Source organism: Salvelinus namaycush, chromosome 34 (assembly GCF_016432855.1).
Source record: "Salvelinus namaycush isolate Seneca chromosome 34, SaNama_1.0, whole genome shotgun sequence".
In the NCBI taxonomy this organism is placed as follows: Eukaryota; Metazoa; Chordata; class Actinopteri; order Salmoniformes; family Salmonidae; genus Salvelinus; species Salvelinus namaycush.
The window spans coordinates 13,840,585-13,859,603 of record NC_052340.1 but is presented as its reverse complement, the minus strand read 5'-3'; the positions used below and the strand labels follow the sequence as shown (position 1 = coordinate 13,859,603).

The 19,019-nt window shown below is 42.9% G+C and overlaps 1 protein-coding gene across 2 annotated transcripts in view; it reads left to right on the top strand.

The window, feature by feature from the left end:
- Positions 1 to 19,019, top strand: part of LOC120028336 (alpha-2-macroglobulin-like) — a 40,478-nt gene that overhangs the window by 8,509 nt on the left and 12,950 nt on the right. Inside the window, exons 13-27 of one of the 2 annotated variants that reach the window (XM_038973553.1) lie at positions 321 to 384; positions 670 to 815; positions 5,610 to 5,759; positions 8,123 to 8,359; positions 8,627 to 8,723; positions 8,795 to 8,948; positions 9,161 to 9,386; positions 9,545 to 9,671; positions 10,303 to 10,424; positions 10,896 to 10,947; positions 11,097 to 11,180; positions 11,472 to 11,648; positions 13,669 to 13,750; positions 14,045 to 14,201; positions 17,708 to 17,782. In XM_038973553.1, the coding sequence (XP_038829481.1) occupies positions 321 to 384; positions 670 to 815; positions 5,610 to 5,759; positions 8,123 to 8,359; positions 8,627 to 8,723; positions 8,795 to 8,948; positions 9,161 to 9,386; positions 9,545 to 9,671; positions 10,303 to 10,424; positions 10,896 to 10,947; positions 11,097 to 11,180; positions 11,472 to 11,648; positions 13,669 to 13,750; positions 14,045 to 14,201; positions 17,708 to 17,782 (1,950 nt within the window). The remainder of the gene's footprint in view (positions 1 to 320; positions 385 to 669; positions 816 to 5,609; positions 5,760 to 8,122; positions 8,360 to 8,626; positions 8,724 to 8,794; positions 8,949 to 9,160; positions 9,387 to 9,544; positions 9,672 to 10,302; positions 10,425 to 10,895; positions 10,948 to 11,096; positions 11,181 to 11,471; positions 11,649 to 13,668; positions 13,751 to 14,044; positions 14,202 to 17,707; positions 17,783 to 19,019) is intronic. The other variant, XM_038973554.1, reaches the window with a different exon arrangement.

Genomic DNA, 19,019 nt, shown 5'->3' with positions numbered 1-19,019 from the left:
GTTTCACTCAAAGTACAACCTAACATGGTTTTTACACTTGGTCTGTGGTTTTGGGATATATATTTTACTTACTTCGGTATTTGATTGTCATTGTGTTGCGTCTGGAAATATTTTAATGGCTCGGGCAAACCATACAGTACTTTACATGCAGTTGAAAAGTTAATCATTAGGGATATTCAGTAATTTTACACTTTAATAAAGCAGTAACTTCAAGATATTTGCTAGCAGATCCCCCAGTTTTATCCAATGTTCCAGTCTCCCTGGGTCACTCTCTGGTTATTAATGTTGACGCTGCCACCTGGCTGTCTCTTATGTCCCAGGTTATATCTAGAGGCAGCATTCAGCAGCACGGCCATCTTCCGGTGACTGTTACAGAAGGAAAAGGTAAATACATGGGACTTGGATTCTCCCGAATGTTTCTTGCCGTTTTTCATTAGGACTTCTCAGAACCCCACTTGATTAGAGAACATACCTCCTGGAAAAGACCTAATGGCATTAAACTGGCATGGGATATAAACCTGTCACGACAGGATTCAATCATCCAGATTACATCTTCAGTACAAGTTCTTACTTATTTCATAGACTAGTCACTGAACACTATGTCCGTATTGGATGATTGGTGGTTTATGGTGACCTAATGTTTATCCCATTGTCCATCTCTTGTTTTAGTAAACCAAGGGCAGCTGACTCTCTCGCTGCAGCGGATGCCTGAGCTGACCCCTTTTGCCCAGGTGGTGGTGTACACCGTGTTGCCTGATGGGGAGGCAGTAGCAGACAGCCGAGACTTCCCCATTCACCTCTGCCTAAAAAACGAGGTAGGCAACTCTGCATCTTTTGCCAGCCACATGAGATGTCAAAATGTCTCATCAGAGAGCCTGAGCCATGTAGATATATTGGGGCAACATGTGCACTACAATCATTTTCCAAAATGACTTTGCATCAGACTATGATATGAAATGCTTCAACTGCTCCTCTTTGATCATCACGTTCGTCGGGTCTGTAACTATCCCTCTAGCAATTATTATGTTGTGTGGGCTTTATTCCAATATTCACATCAGTATGCTACTGTACTTGAAATGAACCAATGTGTTGGACATGTATGCTAGTATACAGTGCCTTCAGAAAGCGTTCGCACCCCTTTATTTTCCCCACATTTTGTTGGGTTAGCCTGAATTTAAAATTGATTTAATTTAGATGTTGTCCACTGATCTACAGACAGTACCCCGTAATGTCAAAGTGGAATTTTGTTTGTTGAACATTTTAGAAATGAATAAAAAATGAAAAGCTGATGTCTTATTAAGTCAATAAGTATTCAACCCCTTTGTTATGGCAAGTCTAAATAAGTTCAGGAGTAAAAAGGTCCTTAACATATCGCATAATAAGTTGCATGGACTCATTCCGTGTTCATTAATATTGTTTAGGATGATTTTCGAATGACTACCCCATCTCTGTACCCCACATATACAATTATCTGTAAGGTCCCTCAGTTGAGCAGTGAATTTCAAACACAGATTCAACCACAAAGACCAGGGAGGTTTTCCAGTGCCTCTCAAAGAATGGCACTAATTGGTAACAGATGCTGACCATCCCTATGAGCATGGTGAAGTTATTATTTAGGCTTTACTACAAAGATACAGGCGTCTTTCCTAACTCAGTTGCCGGAGAGGAAAGAACTGCTCAGAGACTCTACAATACTAACCTAGATGACAGAGTGAAATGAAGGATGCCTGAACAGAATAAAAGTATTCCAAAACCTGCATCCTGTTTACAAAAAGGCACATAAGTAATACTGCAAGAAAATAGGCAAAGAATATGAAGCGTTATGTTTGGGGCAAAACCAATACAATGCTTGTCATCAGCAAGGGCTAAGAAACAGAATACAGCTATAAGCACAGGCAAAATACTAGAGAACTTGTTCAGTCTGCTTTACAACAGACACTGGGAGACAAATTCACCTTTCAGCAGGACAATAACTTCAAACACAAGGCTATTTCTACACTGGAGTTGCTTACCTCATTAAAACTCACACATTTCTCGTTAACAAACTATAGTTTTGGCAAGTCGGTTAGGACATCTACTTTGTGCATGACACAAGTACATTTTCCAACAATTGTTTACAGACAGACAATTGCACTTATAATTCACTCCATCACAATTCCAGTGGGTCAGAAGTTTACCTACACTTAGTTGACTGTGCCTTTAAACAGCTTGGGAAATTCCAGAAAATGATGTGGCTTTAGAAGCTTCTGATAGGCTAATTGACATAATTTGAGTCAATTGGAGGTGTACCTGTTGATGTATTTCAAGGCCTATCTTCAAACTCAGTGCCTCTTTGCTTGACATCGTGGGGAAATCATTTATAAATTCCAGTCGTACTTTATCTAAAGCCTTTTCAAATTCAGCTATGAATGTTAGTTTTGACTTAAATTGGCTTGAAAATTGTTAAGAGAATTATGTTCTCAATGTTCATAAACTGAACTTCAATTAACTACTCAGTCTGCAACCCAGAATTTGTAAGATACTGGTTGAAATGAAAACAGACAGAGGCCCAGCCTACAATAGTCAAATATTTATTCACGAGGACGTCCTAGTCCGTTGTACAAAACCATCCATTTTATACTTTCTCCTTACGCATATACCTTCACACACAAACAGTAGGTATCCTATGCACATACTGTATCACTACCCAGCCGATAAAGATTAGGGAGACCGTGAGAAGCATTCCCTGTCCTCCCCCAAGATTAGGGAGACTATGAGAAGTACTCCCTGCCCTCTCCCAAATCTCCCAGCCTAGCCAGGTCGGCACCGAATTTTGCTCAGACAGTCTGTGTTTAAGATACTATAAAGATATATTGTACAGATATATTGTTTTACCCTAATTCTGACTAAAACTACACACATCATTAATAATAATTTTAGGATTCTAATCAATTTCATACAACTATATGGTTTCAGGGTGGAATATTCTAATCATTAATTTAAACATATAAATTCCAAGAACAAAAATCTTTAGCAAGACTTGAAAATGGCTGTCTAGCAATGATCAACAATCAACTTGACAGAGCTTGAAGAATGTAAACAATTTTTATGGGCAAATATTGTACAATTGGGCTGTTGCGGTGACCGTATTACCGCCGCTCCATCGATCATGAAGGCAGTCAAATTCCACGTGACCGTTTAGTCATGTTAATTAGGCCTCCAAGTTCTGATGCTGCTGATGGTCATTAGTAGCCTACCAAACTTGCTAACTGCCTGGTACTCGGCACTCTATTGTCCCTCTAATCACTCTGTCATCAATGCAAATGTGTTGAAAATCTAATCAAACACTTAATGAGAGCTCATGTTGCAAAACATTTCTATAGGCTATGCAATTGCACGAGAAAACAACAGTGGTTGCCTCTATTAAAAAGAGGAGGATTCCATCAGCTTTCAATAGACTAGGCCTACTATATTTATTTCTCAACTTTCCTAATATTAAGCACATTGTTTATCTTTAGAACAGGAGTATAGCCTACCCAGCTGGCATGAAAATGAACCATGGGGAAAGTGTCCTCCATTCGTTATTTAAGTGCATAGATTACATATTTTTTTCCTACTGCCCCTGTTTCGAGACTGGACCATTATCATGCACCTTTCTAAATCCTTTCTAAATAAATTCTCACAAACATTATTTAGTATGTAAAGTCAAGATTAAATCAAGAATAGTCTGATGGGTGACGATATTAGCCTATCACTTGTGAATTATATATTATCACTTGTGAATGATGCCCAGCATAAGAAACTGCCTTTTTTTGCAACCTTTTTTTAATCATAGTCGCACACCTCATGTAGCCTAGTCCATAGGCCTATATGTTTTGATAAGGGTTGTACCACAACTAAAGTGGCCAAATAACTTCTTAAAATGGGGTTTAGAGCCTAACTGGCATACATAAGCAGCGCGTGAGTTTGGGGAAGAAAATGTTCACTATAAAATGCACCTTTCTAATAAAAGCATTACATGCATAATCTCATTTGCGGTCAATTTTGATAATGGTGTTTTCCCGCTAGTGGAACATTTGCGCTTATAGCCTACTTTCATGTGCGCTTTGCTGCACTTATAATTTGAAGAAATAGCTTAATAGTTTATCAACATTTTAAGCTGAACGTTCTGATTTGTTGCGTTAGCCACAATGTGTCAAAATTCTTTTTTTTTATGCTCGTGGTTGTATTAATTTGGGATTTATTGCACCCCACAACTTTCCCAGACTGTTTTGAATATTTATGTATTGCACGGAATAGAATAGGTCGACTTTTGTACTATAGGGGATAGAAGATTGACATAAGCTAGTGCTTTTGCTGTTCGTTAGACCTACTCATCTTGTTGGCTGACAAAAAGTAAATGTGGACAGTTCTTCCATTATCTTCAATATGCACCTCGGAATTGGATAAGGACGAGCGCAGTTGCGGCCCCGATGTGTCTGTCTTCACTTGTAGAGCCATGTCAGTGAGAGGCGCAGTCGAAGGGCACAATGCAGCACTCCGGGCCGCAAAAGGCATGGATTTTTTTTAGGGTGCATTACGGCCACAAAGGGGATGCCGCCGTGAAATGTGAGGCATTATCAAGTGCTTGTCAAATTGTGAATGAGAGACTATTGGAGTGTGTACAGCCTGCGCTATCAACAAAGCAGAGCTTATGCCTTTCAAACGACTTTTCAAATCATCATTAGTCATCATGCAGCCTTACAATGTATTAAAAATCAAAACATATAGCCCAACGTTTGTCGAACAACAAGTTAAATTAATAACTCTAAATTAAGCATATAGGAGTACCTATTTCTTTGTTAACCTCTCACCACAGAATAGCCACATGCGCTCATCTTTTGAAGAAAATATTTATATTTTATTCAGCTTTGTTCAATTGTATTGTTCATACTATAAAATAATGCCATGGAATTATAAGCAAATCATGTCTGCTAATTAACTAGTGTAACTCATAGCCTCATCATGACCTAACATAAGGACAACTCAGAGTATGCTGTTCTGTTCTTCTGAAATAGACTATATTTTCTTCATATCATGTTTCTTTAGACCCGTCTAAAATAAATAATGGATTTATTGTGAAGGTGTAGGCTATATTACATGGATTTATTAGACTTTTTAAAAATGGATGTATGCTATGTGTGTAAGCCAGGAGATGCTAAATGTTTGTTAATTAACGGTCAATTACCGTGAGACCGACCAGTTATTTGCTTGACAATCACCGGCTGACAATTTTTTTTGACTGCCACAGCCCTAGGTTCGCAAAACTCAAAAAGACTCACAGCTTTAATCGCCACCAAAGGTGCTTATACAAACTATTAACTCGGGGGAGAAAAACTTATGTAAATTAGATTTCTGTATTTCATTTTAAATACATTTGCGATCTTTTTCTAAAAACGTGTTTTCACTTTGTCATTATGGGGATGTGTGTGTGTGGATGGATGAGGAAAAAATACATATTTAATCAATTTTGAATTTGGGCTGTAACACAAAAAAAAGTGGATTAAGTCAATTGGTATGAATACTTTCTGAAGGCACTGTAGATATGTTTAAACATTTTCTGTGATGTCTCCTGCTTTTCTCCTCTCCAGGTGTCCCTGAAGTTCTCGTCCCCCCAGGAGTTGCCAGGGGAGAAGACCTCTCTGAGCCTCCAGGCCCACCCAGGGTCTCTGTGTTCTCTCAGGGCCATCGACCAGAGTGTGCTGCTGCTGCAGCCTGAACAGGAGCTCAGCCTAGACTCTGTACGTTCTCCATGGTCCTGCATCCCAAATGGCTCTCTATGTAGTGCACTACTCTTAACCAGGGCCTCATTGTGGTCAGTGCACTATAGAGGGAATAGGGTGCCATTTGGGACAAGACACAGCCCGTCACATTAACTAACTAACCATTGACTCACCACACTAAGCTGAAGCCTAACCATGATCACACCACCTTTGGCATTGTTTTTGTGCACCCATGTTTTTCAAGATAGGATTTGGCTCATTTTCAGCTTCCTCTAACCATGTAAACTTCTTGTCAATAGGGGGGCGCCATTTCGACTTTGTAAAAATGTGTTCCCAAATTAAACTGCCTCGTACTCAATTCTTGCTCGTACAATATGCATATTATTATTACTATTGGATAGAAAACACTCTAGTTTCTAAAACCGTTTGAATTATATCTGTGAGTAAAACAGAACTCAAGTTGCAGCTAACTTCCTGTCAGGAAGTGAGAAATCTGAAATCGGGCACTCTGTTCCAGGGTCAGTTTATTAATTTGCATGTAATCTATGAGTCGACATGCACTGCATACGATTTCCCCTAGATGTCAGTAAGCAGTGAGAATTGGAATGGTGTTGCTAGGCAGATCTGAGGCCATATAAAGGGTCTTGGAACGTGGGGTGCACTCTTTTCAACGTTCGTCATGGCGCAAGACAGACCTCAGGATGGCATTCTGAAAAGCTCTTGTTATAGGCCTTGATTTTATTCGATATAGGTGTTAAAGACATCATAATGTAGTTATTTTAAACCGAGTTATATCAGTTTATATCAGTATATTGCGATTTTCAGATATTTCTTTGTGCTGCGTTATGAAGAGTTGGACACGTCTGTGCCACATAGCTAATGTTTGCTGCTAATTCCTAAGTTGAAGACGACAATCTACAACCGAGCAACAATGATTCTGGACAAAGGACCACTTGCACAAGATTCTGATGGAAGCTCATCAAAAAGTAAGAACTATTTATGATGTTAATTCGTTGTTCTGTTGAAAAATGTAAAACTACTATTCCGCCATTAATTTCGGTGCGGTCTCGCTTTAACGCACGCTGTATGTCGTAGTAACGTTAATTTTAAAAATCTAACACAGCGGTTGCATTAAGAACTAATGTATCTTTCATTTGCTGTCCAACCTGTATTTTTTTTTGTCAAGTTTATGATTAGTTATTGATTAGATTAGGTGCCTCTCCCAAGATTTCTCCCGACATTTTGTTGGCAGCTTGGCTACTATTCTCATTGTATAACCACGATTTGTGCCGCTAAATATGCACATTTTCGAACAAACAATATATGTATTGTCTAATATGATGTTATAGGACTGTCATCTGAAGTTTTGAGAAGGTTAGTGAAAAATTGAATATCTTTTGCTGGTTTATTCGCTAACGTGCATGAATCAATGCTGCTGTGTGGTTGGCTATTGTAGTAAGCTAATATAATGCTAAATTGTGTTTTCGCTGTAAAACACTTAAAGAATCTGAAATATTGTCTGGAATCACAAGATCTTTGTCTTTCATTTGCTGTACGCTGTGTATTTTTCATAAATGTTTTATGATGAGTATTTAGGTAATTCACGTTGCTCTAGTTATTCTAGTTGCTTTGGTGAGAGTTGTGATGGTGGCTGCAATGTAAAACTATGATTTATACCTGAAATATGCACATTTTTCGAACAAAACATATGCTATACAATAAATATGTTATCAGACTGTCATCTGATGAAGTTGTTTCTTGGTTAGTGACTATTTATATCTTTATTTGGTCGAATTTGTGATAGCTACCTATGCAGGAAAAAAATGGTGGAGAAAAAAAAGTTGTCTTTTGCTATGGTGGTTAGCTAATAGAAATACATATTGTGTCTTCCCTGTAAAACATTTTAAAAATCAGAAATGATGGCTGGATTCACAAGATGTGTATCGTTCATTTGGTGTCTTGGACTTGTGATTTCATGAACATTTTATTATATGATATCCCTGTGGCTTTAGGCTAGGCTATGCTAGTCAGCTTTTTTGATGGGGGGGATCCCGGATCCGGGTTTGTGACTCGTTAGAGGTTTTAACCACTGTCTGATACTTAGTTTAGAAGTTTCAACTTGTGGGACTATTTCGTTGGTTGTCTTGTACCACTCAAGCAAAATCGAGTACAGATCAAGTATTTGTCATATGTATTTAAACCAGGTGTTATCCTATGCACTGACCTTGTCCTAACTACGTACTGACCCTGTAACCTCTGACCACAATCTGACCATGCACTGACCACACTCTGATCATGCACCGACCACATTCTGACTGTGTCAAGATGCTGCGGATTATAAAGTCAGTATTACTAGAGGTATATTACTTCTCTCTCCGCAGGTCTTCAGTCAGCTGCCTGTTCAGAAGTTGTCTGGATATTCATACAGAGTAGAAGACTTTGACCCCTACCCATGCCGACCATTTCCTCCAATTGTTAAAGAGGAGATGGAAGTGCCCCCTCTACCTGTCCCTAAACTGTCCGAGGAGTTAGAAGCACCACCTGTACCTGACAGGAAAAAACGCTCAGTCTGGTTTGTCCCCAAAGATGACAAAAACGATGTTTACAACATCTTTAAAGTAAGAGGATCAAATAAGTTTAATGTTATTGTTTTTGTCTGTTTGGAATATGGAAAATGTATAAATAAATACTTAATATTTAAGTAAGAAAGTAGACACTGAATTAATTAAAATGGAATGCAGTCTGTGAAGACGTATACACCGTATCTTTAAAAATGTTTGGTTTTTAAACCAATACCCACATAATTTAGCAAAACTGAAATACAGGTATGATATGGCCTTTACTTACGGACACTGTTTTACAATTGTATGTACTTTTCATTTTAGGAAGTTGGAATCAAGATCCTGACCAACTCTGACGTGGAAAAACCTTACCACTGTATTATACCCTTTTCAATGGAATATGACGGTATGGTAGAAGAGGGTATGATATATTCTAATATGTGAACCTTTCTAGTCTTAACCTAATAATAAAGGATTCGTTTCTATTTTCAGCTATCCGAGTTAAATCAGTAGAAGAAATTGATGATCCAGTGTTAATGGGCAACATGATGCTAGGGACTTCAGCCGCTAGAGCCTCTGACGGGCCTAAGGAGACTGTCCGCACGTACTTCCCTGAGACCTGGATCTGGGACCTGGTTCCTGTGGGGTAAGCTTTGTGACAGACGCCATATTTGTAGTCCAACATTACATCCCTTTCCATGGGGTGCTGGGCTGACACTGCCTTGTAATGGGGTTATACTGAAACTACATGAATGTTTTTGTCCAAGGGGTAGGTTTATTTATTGAATTGACCATGTCATGTGTTCTAATGTTAATATACATTTTGTGTTTTTATTGCGCCCTTTTCACCACTACCAGACATACAGGAAAAGTGAATGTTGAGAAGACTGTCCCGGACACCATCACTAAGTGGGCTGCAGGAGCGTTCTGTACTTCCCCAGTGGGTTTTGGCCTGGCTCCCAACACTGGCCTCACTGCCTTCCAACCCTTCTTTGTGAGCCTGACGCTGCCCTACTCTGTCATCCGGGGGGAGGTGTTCACACTCAAGGCCACAGTGTTCAACTACCTCTCCAAGTGTATCATGGTAAGCCCTCCCAGTGTTGTCTCTTTCTTTACCTCTCCAGTCCCACTTCATTTGGATAGTCCCTGTAGACCTATAGACGCTCTGACATTTTAAGGATGAGAGAAGAAACGCATGGAATCTAGTAAAGACTTGCGATTGACCCCATGTGTTTCTCCTAGGTGAAGGTGACTCTAGCTGAGTCGAACCAGTTCACAGCCAGGCCATGTGAAGGCTGCCAGTACACACTGTGTCTGTGTGCTGAAGAGAGCAGGACCTTCAAGTGGATCCTCACCCCAACTGCTTTAGGTGAGCCATACAGTACTCTCTGTCAATCTATCACAAGGCTCTTGCAATAGACTCCACAGTTACTCCCTACACCTTGGCCCTTACCCCCTAACCCTTCTCTAAGGTTTAAGAAATCCAGACTCTCAATTCATGCAAATGTTGAAAGGTTAGGACCAAAGTGGAGGAGGTAGGATGTGAATTGTTTCGTCTGTGGCACCACTGTGGTGCCTAAGGACAGGGTTGTTCACTTTGCACAGCTCTTGTCAGACTGAAATGTAAGAATATTCAATTATTTATCTTATTGACATGGCTCAAATAAATTCCTTGTATATATCCTAGCCCTGTAAAGAATTGTTGACAATGGCTTGTACTAACAAGTCGAGAGGGATATCTGATGACATGCTCAGAAAGCTCTCCCTCAGGGGTATCATGGCTATCGGAGAAATGGAGGCAGGGAACGAGGGAATGGAAGAAAGGAAGGAAGGAAGAAAGAAAGGAAGGAATGAGGAGGGAAGGCGGGAACAGTTGAGCCAGGGTACATGAGTGACTGAGAGGCTGGAGGTGGACGGGGTAAAAGGGAGCAAGCTGATGGAGGGGCAGGTTCATCAGTGACTGGTCTAGACTGGAATGTTAATGTTTACCTGAACTATAGGGGAGGTGAGTGTGAAAGTGAGCGCTGAGGCATTGAAAACTGAGGAGCTCTGCGGCAACGAAGTGGCCACGGTGCCAGAGAAAGGACGCATTGACACCGTTGTGCAAACACTGCTGGTGGAGGTGAGTGTCTGTCCTGTATAGCAAGTCAACTGTTTTTCTCCCACATTAATTATAAAGAGATCCGGGTGTTCAGTAACACTAGGGCAAGGGTGAATACAGTAGAATTTATATCCCCTGCTATTGTATGTTGCATATTTTTATGCGAGGAGACCAACGAGGTTTGGTGTTTCAAGCCCAAGTGCAGTTAGACTCCGGCCCATGCATAATAAATTGAAAATGTGTATATATATTTTTAATAAAGAATTACTTGGTGCATATCTTTTACATTTTTAGATTAAGCTGTATAGCTGGACCTACATAACAGATGGTCTGGGACGTAGACTTATCTTAAAATTGGTCTACGTTTCAGGTCTAAAACATTTGAGTGAAATGTACCTTTAAGTGGTTACCATATAAATTCTATGGCAGAATTTACTTGTCATTACACTTTTTAAAATTTAAATTTTGGTGCTGTTTCACTTTCTCTGTCAGGCCGAGGGAACCCAGGAGACGGTCAGCCACAACGCTCTGCTCTGCCCTGCAGGTAATCTCCTGACCTCTATCAGTCATACTTTCTCATAACTACCCCGACGATTAAGTTGACGTGCATTTGTTGTGGTTTAGATGACAGATACTTTTTAATTGGTTCTCAAGTCACTCAGTCTGTCTCGTTTATCTGTCTCGCGTCACCAGAGGGCCCAGTGGAGAAGGACATCTCTCTGAAGCTGCCTGAGGTGTTTGTGGAGGGCTCTGCCAAGGCCTCCCTCTCAGTACTGGGTGAGAATTCCTCATCTGTTTTGCTGAGTTTTTTTCACACCTAATATATATAGATTTTAAAAGTTTTATAACATTTTCAGGATATGTTTTCCATTTTGGTGCAGATGATTTTTCATCCCTCTATTCATGACGAGGGAAGTTGATATTCAACCTGCAGATCTATGATCGGGATAAGCATGGTTAATTTTAGGGTTAGGGTAAGAAACCGGGATCTGCCGGTCGAATATACACTGCCATTGACTAGAGACCTATGTTTGATTGATTGTCATAATGGTTGGTCTCTTTCACCAGGTGACCTGATGGGTCGGGCCATGAAGAACCTGGACAGCCTGTTGCAGATGCCCTATGGCTGTGGAGAGCAGAACATGGTGCTGTTTGCTCCCAACATCTACATCCTCAACTACCTGCAGAGCACCCGGCAGCTCACCATGGAGATCCAGACCAGGGCCACAGGCTTCCTAGACAGTGGTGAGTGAACTGGGTCCAGTTCAGTAAGGCACAACATGTTGCAACGAAAATCAAGCAATTATTATCAGACATGTTCAGTTACAGCCTGCACTCCCCGTTTTACTCAATAAAAATGTTAAAATCTCCCTACTGGACACAACCCTGGTGAAATTGACCGCTATCTATTCTGAAGACTATTGCTTAACCTAATGCATAGAATGGGATATGACAAGAGAATTTGCAGTAGGCCTTGTTCTTTTTGAATAATGAGCTGTGATTGAACAGGACTCTGCAAAGATCAACACTGTTTGACAGTTTGTCTGATCCTGTGTGCATCTCTTCTCTGACTAGCAACAACCTGTTGTATATACACTGCTCAAAAAAATAAAGGGAACACTTAAACAACACAATGTAACTCCAAGTCAATCACACTTCTGTGAAATCAAACTGTCCACTTAGGAAGCAACACTGATTGACAATAAATTTCACATGCTGTTGTGCAAATGGAATAGACAAAAGGTGGAAATTATAGGCAATTAGCAAGACACCCCCAATAAAGGAGTGGTTCTGCAGGTGGTGACCACAGACCACTTCTCAGTTCCTATGCTTCCTGGCTGATGTTTTGGTCACTTTTGAATGCTGGCGGTGCTTTCACTCTAGTGGTAGCATGAGACGGAGTCTACAACCCACACAAGTGGCTCAGGTAGTGCAGCTCATCCAGGATGGCACATCAATGCGAGCTGTGGCAAGAAGGTTTGCTGTGTCTGTCAGCGTAGTGTCCAGAGCATGGAGGCGCTACCAGGAGACAGGCCAGTACATCAGGAGACGTGGAGGAGGCCGTAGGAGGGCAACAACCCAGCAGCAGGACCGCTACCTCCGCCTTTGTGCAAGGAGGAGCACTGCCAGAGCCCTGCAAAATGACCTCCAGCAGGCCACAAATGTGTATGTGTCAGCATATGGTCTCACAAGGGCTCTGAGGATCTCATCTCGGTACCTAATGGCAGTCAGGCTACCTCTGGCGAGCACATGGAGGGCTGTGCGGCCCCACAAAGAAATGCCACCCCACACCATGACTGACCCACCGCCAAACCGGTCATGCTGGAGGATGTTGCAGGCAGCAGAACGTTCTCCACGGCGTCTCCAGACTCTGTCACGTCTGTCACATGTGCTCATGTGCTCAGTGTGAACCTGCTTTCATCTGTGAAGAGCACAGGGCGCCAGTGGCGAATTTGCCAATCTTGGTGTTCTCTGGCAAATGCCAAACGTCCTGCACGGTGTTGGGCTGTAAGCACAACCCCCACCTGTGGATGTCGGGCCCTCATACCACCCTCATGGAGTCTGTTTCTGACCGTTTGAGCAGACACATGCACATTTGTGGCCTGCTGGAGGTCATTTTGCAGGGCTCTGGCAGTGCTCCTCCTGCTCCTCCTTGCACAAAGGCGGAGGTAGCGATCCTGCTGCTGGGTTGTTGCCCTCCTACGGCCTCCTCCACGTCTCCTGATGTACTGGCCTGTCTCCTGGTAGCGCCTCCATGCTCTGGACACTACGCTGACAGACACAGCAAACCTTCTTGCCACAGCTCGCATTGATGTGCCATCCTGGATGAGCTGCACTACCTGAGCCACTTGTGTGGGTTGTAGACTCCGTCTCATGCTACCACTAGAGTGAAAGCACCGCCAGCATTCAAAAGTGACCAAAACATCAGCCAGGAAGCATAGGAACTGAGAAGTGGTCTGTGGTCACCACCTGCAGAATCACTCCTTTATTGGGGGTGTCTTGCTAATTGCCTATAATTTCCACCTTTTGTCTATTCCATTTGCACAACAGCATGTGAAATTTATTGACAATCAGTGTTGCTTCCTAAGTGGACAGTTTGATTTCACAGAAGTGTGATTGACTTGGAGTTACATTGTGTTGTTTAAGTGTTCCCTTTATTTTTTTGAGCAGTGTATTTGGCTCTGAACCAGTTAACGTCACCTTCCACATGCAGTACAAGTCCCTAGAAGGAGTGTCTTTGTTCATTTGGCCATTTGTGTTGCAGGCTACCAGAGAGAGCTCAACTACAAGCATGACGATGGCTCCTACAGTGCCTTTGGGAAGAGCGATGAGTCTGGAAACACGTGGTCAGTTCAGTTGTCCACACAGTCATAATACCTTCTCTTAGATGATTCCTCAATTTACATTTGTTTGTTATGAAAATTACATTAGTTTAAAGGGGGTTGCAGTATGTAATCAAGGTAGGAATGTGATGGTCTCAAACCATACTAGCATGTGCTATGGCAAATATAGAGTTGGCTTCAGCACATACAGTATGGCTACTAGCTACTGTTATCTAGAGTCTATGATCCATAGTTTAGGCAAGGCTCACGACATCTAGTCCGTGTAACTCCAGTGACATCTGACCTGTGTTCTCTCAGGCTCACCTCCTTTGTGCTGAAGTCCTTTGGAGGGGCCAAGCCCTACATCTTTGTGGACCCCGCCCACATTGCCCAGGCCAAGGCCTGGTTGGCCAGTCACCAGCAGACGGATGGCTGCATCGCGTCAGTGGGGAAACTCTTCCATAACGGCATGAAGGTAAAGGGGGGTCAGAGCTCAGTGGGTAATAAGAGGAGTATTATACTGCAGCCACCAAATGTGACAAGGTAACGTTAAGGGCAGAGATTCAGCAGGAGGTTCTGGTGCAAGTGTCCCATTTCTATTTAGAGTGCAATGGTGGAGTCTGCATAAAATGCTAGATAACTAGCAAACAAAAGACTTGATAATAATACATAGTCTAACATCAAATATGAGTACAGTCGTGGCCAAATGTTTTGAGAATGACACAAATAATTATTTTCACTAAGTCTGCTGCTTCAGTGTCTTTAGATAATTTCTGTCAGATGTTACTTTGGAATACTGAAGTATAATTACAAGCATTTCATAAGTGTCAAAGGCTTTTATTGACAATTACATGAAGTTGATGCAAAGAGTCAATATTTGCAGTGTTGACCCTTCTTTTTCAAGACCTCTGCAATCCGCCCTGGCATGCTGTCAATTAACTTCTGGGCCACATCCTGACTGATGGCAGCCCATTCTTGCATAATCAATGCTTGGAGTGTGTCAGAATTTGTGGGTTTTTGTTTGTCCACCCGCCTCTTGAGGATTGACCACAAGTTCTCAATGGGATTATGGTCTGGGGAGTTTCCTGGCCATGGATCCAAAATATCAATGTTTTGTTCCCCGAGCCACTTAGTTATCACTTTTTCCTTATGGCAAGGTGCTCCATCATGCTGGAAAAGGCATTGTTCGTCACCAAACTGTTCCTGGATGGTTGGGAGAAGATGCTCTCGGAGGATGTGTTGGTACCATTCTTTATTCATGGCTGTGTTCTTAGGCAAAATTGTGAGTGAGCCCACTCCCTTGGCTGAGAAGCAACCCATTTACATTTAAGTCATTTAGCAGACGCTCTTATCCAGAGCGACTTACAAATTGGTGCATTCACCTTATGATATCCAGTGGAACAACCACTTTACAATAGTGCATCTAACTCTTTTAAGGGGGGGGAGGGGGGGGTTAGAAGGATTACTTTATCCTATCCTAGGTATTCCTTAAAGAGGTGGGGTTTCAGGTGTCTCCGGAAGGTGGTGATTGACTCCGCTGACCTGGCGTCGTGAGGGAGTTTGTTCCACCATTGGGGTGCCAGAGCAGCGAACAGTTTTGACTGGGCTGAGCGGGAACTGTACTTCCTCAGAGGTAGGGAGGCGAGCAGGCCAGAGGTGGATGAACGCAGTGCCCTTGTTTGGGTGTAGGGCCTGATCAGAGCCTGAAGGTACGGAGGTGCCGTTCCCCTCACAGCTCCGTAGGCAAGCACCATGGTCTTGTAGCGGATGCGAGCTTCAACTGGAAGCCAGTGGAGAGAGCGGAGGAGCGGGGTGACGTGAGAGAACTTGGGAAAGTTGAACACCAGACGGGCTGCGGCGTTCTGGATGAGTTGTAGGGGTTTAATGGCACAGGCAGGGAGCCCAGCCAACAGCGAGTTGCAGTAATCCAGACGGGAGATGACAAGTGCCTGGATTAGGACCTGCGCCGCTTCCTGCGTGAGGCAGGGTCGTACTCTGCGAATGTTGTAGAGCATGAACCTACAGGAACGGGTCACCGCCTTGATGTTAGTTGAGAACGACAGGGTGTTGTCCAGGATCACGCCAAGGTTCTTAGCACTCTGGGAGGAGGACACAATGGAGTTGTCAACCGTGATGGCGAGATCATGGAACGGGCAGTCCTTCCCCGGGAGGAAGAGCAGCTCCGTCTTGCCGAGGTTCAGCTTGAGGTGGTGATCCGTCATCCACACTGATATGTCTGCCAGACATGCAGAGATGTGATTCACCACCTGGTTATCAGAGGGGGGAAAGGAGAAGATTAATTGTGTGTCGTCTGCATAGCAATGATAGGAGAGACCATGTGAGGATATGACAGAGCCAAGTGACTTGGTGTATAGCGAGAATAGGAGAGGGCCTAGAACAGAGCCCTGGGGGACACCAGTGGTGAGAGCACGTGGTGCGGAGACAGATTCTCGCCACGCCACCTGGTAGGAGCGACCTGTCAGGTAGGACGCAATCCAAGCGTGGACCTTGCCGGAGATGCCCAGCTCGGAGAGGGTGGAGAGGAGGATCTGATGGTTCACAGTATCAAAGGCAGCCGATAGGTCTAGAAGGATGAGAGCAGAGGAGAGAGAGTTAGCTTTAGCAGTGCGGAGCGCCTCCGTGACACAGAGAAGAGCAGTCTCAGTTGAATGACTAGTCTTGAACCCCACACATGAATGGTCTCAGGATGCTTTACTGTTGGCATGACACAGGACTGATGGTAGCGCTCATCTTGTCGTCTCCGGACAAGCTTTTTTCCGGATGCCCCAAACAACCGGAAAGGGGATTCATCAGAGAAAATGACTTTAACCCAGTTCTCAGCAGTCCAATCCCTGTACCTTTTGCAGAATATCAGTCTGTCCCTGATGTTTTTCCTGGAGAGAAGTGGCTTCTTTGCTGCCGTTCTTGACACCAGGCCATTCTCCAAAAGTCTTTGCCTCACTGTGTGTGCAGATGCACTCACACCTGCCTGCTGCCATTCCCGAGCAAGCTCTGTACTGGTGGTGCCCGATCCCGCAGCTGAATCAACTTTAGGAGACGGTCATGGAGCTTGCTGGACTTTCTTGGGCACCCTGAAGCCTTCTTCACAACAATTGAACCGCTCTCCTTGAAGTTCTTGATGATCTGATAAATGGTTGATTTAGGTGCAATCTTACTGGCAGCAATATCCTTGCCTGTGAAGCCCTTTTTGCGCAAAGCAATGATGACGGAATGTGTTTCCTTGCAGGTAACCTTGGTTTACAGAGGAAGAACAATGATTCCAAGCACCACCCTCCTTTTGAAGCTTCCAGTCTGTTATTTGAACTCAATCAGCATGACAGAGTGATCTCCAGCCTTGTCCTCGTCAACACTCACACCTGTGTTAACTAGAGAATCACTGACATGATGTCAGCTAGTTCTTTTGTGGCAGGGCTGAAATGCAGTGGAAATGTTTTGGGGGATTCAGTTCATTTGCATGGCAAAGAGGAACTTTGCAATTCATCTGATCACTCTTCATAACATTCTGGAGTATATGCAAATTGCCATCATACAAAATGAGGCAGCAGACTTTGTGAAAATTAATATTTGTGTCATTCTCAACTTTTGGCCACGACTGTACTTTACATACTTCATATTGCACTGACATGTAGGATAATGTACTGTTCAGGAGGACCTTAAAACCCCACGTGTGCCCTAAAGGAGCACATACTGAGCACAACAAGAATCCCAAGCATGTTTTAGCCAGTCCTGAGAACACACCACCTCCCTAAAGGGACCTCAGTCTGACTGACTAGTCCCGACAGCTTTTGCATCTCCAAAACAGTACTCTTAAAATTATTACCCACCTGTTCTTTATCTTTGCACCATTATCATTTGAATGTTTTAAACACTGCAATGATTTTACCTGACATCAGTGACTTTGAAACTCTGTAACACCTTGGAGTACTGTATGACGTTTACTGGCATCCTTTGTTGTCATAGGGAGGGGTCGGGGATCAAGTGTCGCTCACTGCCTACATCACCGCTGCACTGCTGGAGCTGGATGCCAACACTTCTGTGAGTTATCACCTCTTTCCATATCCAAGTATTTAAAAATATATATATTATTGATAAACAAGAAGGCCACATTTGTTGATTTTATCAAAACATGAACGGCCCTAGTGGATATTTCTGCTTAGCCGTCCAACTACTTCACACAATTTTAAATAAGACGATATCACCCACAGAACGCCTCACTTACCATGTATTCGAATTTGTAAAACAGCATCCCAATATACAGTTCCGTCTGGAAAAGTTTTCAGACCCCTTGATTAATTCCACAGTTTGTTACGTTACAGCCGTATTCTAAAATGGATTAATAAAATGTTAAAAATCCTCAGCGATCTACACACAATACACCATAATGACAAAGCGAAAACAGGTTTTTAGAAATGTTTGCAAATGTATTGAAAATAAAAAAACAGAAATTCCTTATTTACACAAGTATTCAGATATTTTGCAATGATACAGGTTCATACTGTTTCCATTGATCATTCTTGAGGTGTTTATACAAGTTGATTGGAGTCCACTTGTGGTAAATTCAATTGATTGGACATGATTTGGAAAGGCACACACCTGTCTATATAAGGTCCCACAGTTGACAGTGAATGCCAGAGCAAAAACCAAGCCATGAGGTTGAAGGAATTGTCCGTTGAGCTCCGAGACAGATTGTGTCGAGGCACAGATCTGGGGAAGGGTACCAACACATTTCTGCAGCATTGAAGGTCCCCAAGAACACAGTGGCCGCCATCATTCTTAAATGTAAAAACTCTTCCTAGAGCTGGCTGCCTGGCCAAACTGAGCAATCGGGGAAGAAAGGCCTTGGTCAGAGAGGTGACCAAGAACCTGACGGTCAGTCTGACAGAGCTCTGGAGTTCCTCTGTGGAGATGGGAGAACCTTCCAGAAGGACAACCATCTCTGCAGCTCTCCACCAATTAGGCCTTTATGGTAGAGTGCCAGACGGAAGCCACTCCTCAGTAAAAGACAGATAACAGCCCACTTGGGGTTTGCCAAAAGGCACTACGCTGACAGACACAGCAAACCTTCTTGCCACAGCACGCATTGATGTGCCATCCTGGATGAGCTGCACTACCTGAGCCACTTGTGTGGGTTGTAGACTCCGTCTCATGCTACCACTAGAGTGAAAGCACCGCCAGCATTCAAAAGTGACCAAAACATCAGCCAGGAAGCATAGGAACTGAGAAGTGGTCTGTGGTCACCACCTGCAGAATCACTCCTTTATTGGGGGTGTCT